Below are 5,205 nucleotides of genomic sequence, written 5' to 3'. Positions count from 1 at the left end.
AGTGGTACTGGCATAAGGCTGCACAGATAAATGAATGAAATGGAACTGAGAGTCCAGATAGAAGCCCTCACATTTACGGTCAGCTGATACTCAGCAAGGGTGCCAAGACCATTTGATGGGGAAAGAACAGTCTTTTCAACAAGCGGGGCGTCGGCAACTGGATAGCCACATGCAAAGGAATGAAGCTGGACCCCTACCTTACACCGTATACAAAACTAAGGAAAAATTTATCAAAGTCCCAAATGCAAGACTTCAAATGGTAAGACTCTTAGTAAAAAGCACAGGTGTAAATCTTGGTGACTTTGGATCTGGCAACTGTTTCTTAGATATGACACCAAAAGCACAAGCAACAACAACAACAAAAAAGAAAGTTGGCCTTCATCAAAAGAAAAAAAACTTATGTATCAAAAGACACCACCGCCGGGGCCGGCATGGCTCGGTGGTTGAGAATCGACCTATGAACCAGGAGGCCACAGTGAGATTCCTGGTCAGGGGCATATGCCCGGGCTGCAGGTTCGGTCCCCAGTGAGGGGTGTGCAGGAGGCAGCTGATCAATGATTTTCTCTCATCATGGATGTTTCACTCTCTCCCTCCCTCTCTGAAATCAATAAAAATATTTTTAAAAAAGAAAAAGAAATTGGTTGTACATTGCTGGCAGGGATGTAAATTGGTACGTTGGCTTTGGAAAACATTTTGGCAGTTTACCAAAAAGTTAAACATAGAGTTACCAAATGACCCAGCAATTCCACTCCTCAGTGCAGACCCAAGAGAAATGAAGACACATGTGTTCACTCAAAAATTTGTACATGAAAAAAAAAAAATTTGTACATGAATGTTCATAACAGTGTTATTCATAATAACCAAAAGGTAGAAACAACCCAAATGTTTATCAGCCGCTCAATGGATTAGCAAAAGTGGCACATCCATACAATGGAATAGGACTCAGCCCTAACAAGGAGTGATGCGAGCTACGCCATGGATGGACCTTGAGAATATTATGCTAAGTGAAAGAAGCCAGACACAAAAGGTCACATGCTGTATGTGTCCATTGTATGAAATGTCCAAAGAGGCAAATCCATAGAGACAGGAAATAGGTTAGTGATTGCCTGGGGCTGGAGACGGGAATGAGGAGTGACGACTAATGGGTGTGGGGTTCCTTTTAGGCGTAATAAAAATGCTCTAGAGCAGTGGTGCTCAACCTTCCTAATGTCTCGACCCTTTCATACAGTTCCTCATGTTGTGGTGACCCCCAACCATAAAATCATTTTTGTTGCTACTTCATAACGTAATTTTGCTACTTGAAAGGGTCATTCGACACCCCAAAGGGGTCGCAACCCACAGGTTGAGAACTGCTGCTCTAGAATTAGATGGTGGCAATGGTTGCACAACTTTGTAAATATGCTGAAAATGGTGAATTTTATGATACAGGAATTATATCTCAAAAAATTTTTTTTATATCTCAATTTAAAAACAAGACAAATCAACCTAAGGCAATGAGTTCACTTTGGCTTCTGAATTCAAACATATCAATGACAAACAGAAATTAAAAAAAACAAACTTAGAAAATTTGAAAATGGCCTGGGTATAAGATGGCCATTCATTTTCTTGGGTTTGCTAATAACAGTGGCATAATGTTTTGAAAATTCCTTTGTTTTAGATATGACTAAAGTATTTAGAGGTGAAATTACGTAATATCAATGATTTGCCTGAAAATGTATCCACCCCCACAAAGTGTCGGGGACATGTTGATAAGTGTTCTGAGTGATGGGTTTATGAAGGTTCATGGTTTTATCCTCTTTCCTTTTACAAAAATTCCAAGAGAACTTTTTGGGTTGAACTGTCACCACTGAAAAAGTCTGGACACCCAGCTTCCCTTCTCAGTGAGGAGGGCTGACAAGGAGCCCGCGGCCCTGTGACCTCACTCGGAGGGAGCTGAGTGGTGGCCGCCCCCTCGGACCCGGATGGTCCCCGGGGCCCAGGGCTGCTTACCTGCTGCAGCTCGTGCTCAGTGGAGAACCGTCGAGTCACGGCCTGGATGAGGTTGGAGAAGGAGAAGGAGCCGCCACCGTAACTGCGGGTCAGGGAGAGAGATGCACCGTGAGGCGGGCGGGAGCTAGCACTCAGTGATTGACAGGCGACCCTGGATCCTCACCACCGCCCTGTGATTGGTCCATCTTGTAGATGAGATGAACCGGCCCACCCAAGGGGGCCTGAACACAGCTTTCACTACGGTGCCCTGGCTCCCGTCTCTCCAGACATCACTCCTACCAGCCTGACTTTTTCTTCCCTCCACGTGGGAAAAGGGACGGCCCGTCCCCCATCTGCTCTTTCGATTGCTGCCCCCACCCCTCCGCAGGGCTCACCCCTCTCTCCCAGCCCCGCGTGTCCTGTGCACAAAGACCACCCTCAGGGCACCCCTGACATGTTCTCAGCCGACTCACTCGTTGAAGAGCTTCTTCCAGTTGATCTGGACAAAGTCCCAGGCTAGGGTTTTCCCGATGATGTTGCCGGCGATGCTGCTGATGGTGGAGGTGGCGTCCTGCTTCCGGATGAGGTTGGGGTCCAGGGTGTACTCCAGGTACCTGTGAGGGCAGGATCCGCGTTAGTGACCACGTCCGAGGGCTGCAGTCAGATGACTCGGCAGAGAGCCAGGCTGGCACAGGAGCCTGCCCTCGAGGGCCCTGTGCAGGGTCGCTGGATAGGCCAGGTGTCATGCCGGACGTGGACCTGGTATCTGACAGGGAATGAAGGAACAAGGGCTGCGAGCCCTGTACCATGTAGGGTGGCCACTCCTGCCTTTGACTGAGGGTGGTCCTGCTTTGCTGGGGTCTAGGAGATGGCGTCTGAGGCACACAGGGGGAGCCAGGGGCCCTCATCAAGGGCTTGGGGATTGGTCTGGACATCCAGAAGGACTGAGGTCCAGCTGTGCCACAGCCCTTCACAGAGAGGGAAACTGAGTCACTGTCAAGTAAAGGCTACGAGGCTGCAGCAGTTAAAAGCACAGGACATGAGCCCTAGCTGGTGTGGCTCAGTGGATAGAGCACTGGCCTGTGGACTGAAGGGTCCTGGGTTCGATTCTGGTCAAGGGCACATGCCCGGGTTACAGGCTGGATCCCCAGTGTGGGGCATGCAGGAGGCAGCCAATCGGTGATTCTCTCTCATCATTGATATTTCTATCTCTCCCTCTCCTTTCCTCTTAGAATTCAATAAAAATATATTTAAAAATAAAAATAAAAAATAAAAGCACAGGACATGAGCCCGAGAAGGTTTGGCTCAGTGGACAGAGTGTCGGCCTGCGGACTGAAGGGTCCCAGGTTCGATTCCAGTCAAGGGCACATGCCCGGGTTGGGGGCTCGTTCCCCAGTAGGGGGTGTGCAGGAGGCAGCCAATCAGTGATTCTCTCTCATCATTGATGTTTCTTTCTCCCTCTTCCTTCCTCTCTGAAATAAAAAATAAAATAAAATAAAAATACAAGAAGAATGAAATACTTAAAGAAGAAAAAAGCATAGGACATGAGCCCAGACTTGGGCTCGAATCTTGACTCTAACACTCCTCAAAGCTTCTTGGCCTTGGGCAAGCTGCTTGGCTTTTCCGAGCCTCAGTGTGCCCATCCGTGAAATGGGAACACCCTGCCCCACTGTGCAGTCTGGTGAGTGTGGAGGCCCCTGTGAGGCTGGGAACTCGCCCACCGTGCCCGCAGGCCCTCACCTGTTCAGGATCCAGACCTCCTTGCTGCAGGCCAGGGCTGCGCGGAGCTTGTCCGCTTCATTTACCAGGGTAGCATTTCGGAACTGGTCCCAGGCGAAGTCCCACTCCGCCTCGCCGCCCTGGGCGATGGCGTTGCAGTAGATGGTGGACCGCAGGTTGGGGTGGATCCTGGCGTGGGGGATGGGATATAGGGGCTGGGGGTCAGCCGTGAGCAGCAGCAGGGCGGGTGGGATCAAGGTCTGATGGAGACAGGGCTATGGGCTTGAGGGACGAATGAAGATTGGGGAGGACCAGGGGACACTCACGGATTTTTACTGGGGTCAGCCATCCACTGGGAGAAAAGGCTCGACGCCAGTGTCTGGCATTCCGGAACCCCACTGGAGCAGGCGGTGCTGATGGCATTAACCTCGTTGTACCTGCCCCGGGGGACACTTGGTCAGATGCCCGGCCAGGACTCCCCAGCTGACCCACGGCTCCAGGAGGGGCGGCCAGGCCGGGGCGCTAAGGCTGCAGCCTGCCATGTCCTCTGGGTCCCCCCTTTGCTCTATGCCTGGGGCAGCCTGGGGCCCCTGTGCCGGCCCCAGCTTCCCCATCTAGGATCTCGATGACCAATCGGTGAGGGGACCTCGGAGTTTCAGTTTGGTCCCTTGTGCGAAGAGGCCAGATGGGCCACAGGCCCCACAGGGACAGCAGGGCCTCGGCTGCTGGGGGCTCATCCCCACCTGGTGCTCCCAGTCCAGCCAGGAGTGGGGAGGTCCGGGGGGACACGGCCTGGGTGTTGCTCTGGACTCCCCAGGTCAGGGTGGCTGGGGCCCCCATGACCCCCAGACCCAGAGGAGGTCACACTCACTGGTCCATCAGCTTTTCGGGGCGCTTCGTCCAGTTACCGGTGAGATTTTCAAAATGACGGAAGAGGGGCGTGACCTGCTTCTTCAGGTATTTCTGCGGAAAAGAGAACACGAACAGCTTCAGAGGCTAGACTCCAGCCTGGCTTGCCCGTAGCCCCGAGGGGCTTCGTGTGGGTGGGCAGGAGTCGCAAGGGCTAAAGGCTAGAGCAGTGGTTCTCAACCTTCCTAAAGCTGCGACCCTTTCATACAGTTCCTCATGTGGTGGTGACCCCCAATTTCATTGTCACAAATGGAAGATAATGAAAGCATAGTGATTCATCACAAAAACAATATGTAATGATATATGTGTTTTCCGATGGTCTTAGGCGACCCCTGTGAAAGGGTCGTTCGACCCCCAAAGGGGTCGCGACCCACAGGTTGAGAACCGCTGGGCTAGAGGCAAAGCGACCAGAGGCTCGGGGGGCCTCCCCCAGGGCAGGACGGCACTCAGAGCTCCCATCCCCCGACCCGTATCCGATGATGAAGATGAGGTTCTTCCCCGCAAAGCCTCAGCCGCCCTAACACTCTAAACATCACCATTTCTTTTTCTTTTCTTGTCTTATTGTTTAAAGTATCACATATGTCTCCTCCCCCCTCCATACTTCCCACT

General features: G+C 51.8%; 1 protein-coding gene across 1 annotated transcript in view; it reads right to left on the bottom strand.

The window, feature by feature from the left end:
• The window catches only part of ANPEP (alanyl (membrane) aminopeptidase), a 17,996-nt gene that overhangs the window by 2,637 nt on the left and 10,154 nt on the right, over positions 1 to 5,205 (bottom strand). Inside the window, exons 10-14 of the mRNA XM_005885203.2 lie at positions 4,559 to 4,650; positions 4,014 to 4,124; positions 3,709 to 3,876; positions 2,442 to 2,582; positions 1,990 to 2,071 (exon numbers count right to left, since the gene is read on the bottom strand). Coding sequence (XP_005885265.1) covers positions 1,990 to 2,071; positions 2,442 to 2,582; positions 3,709 to 3,876; positions 4,014 to 4,124; positions 4,559 to 4,650 — 594 coding nt within the window. The remainder of the gene's footprint in view (positions 1 to 1,989; positions 2,072 to 2,441; positions 2,583 to 3,708; positions 3,877 to 4,013; positions 4,125 to 4,558; positions 4,651 to 5,205) is intronic.

The sequence above is a fragment of the Myotis brandtii genome, unplaced genomic scaffold (assembly GCF_000412655.1).
Source record: "Myotis brandtii unplaced genomic scaffold, ASM41265v1 scaffold897, whole genome shotgun sequence".
In the NCBI taxonomy this organism is placed as follows: Eukaryota; Metazoa; Chordata; class Mammalia; order Chiroptera; family Vespertilionidae; genus Myotis; species Myotis brandtii.
Note: the sequence above shows the minus strand (reverse complement) of the source record. Positions and strands in the feature narration are given on the sequence as shown.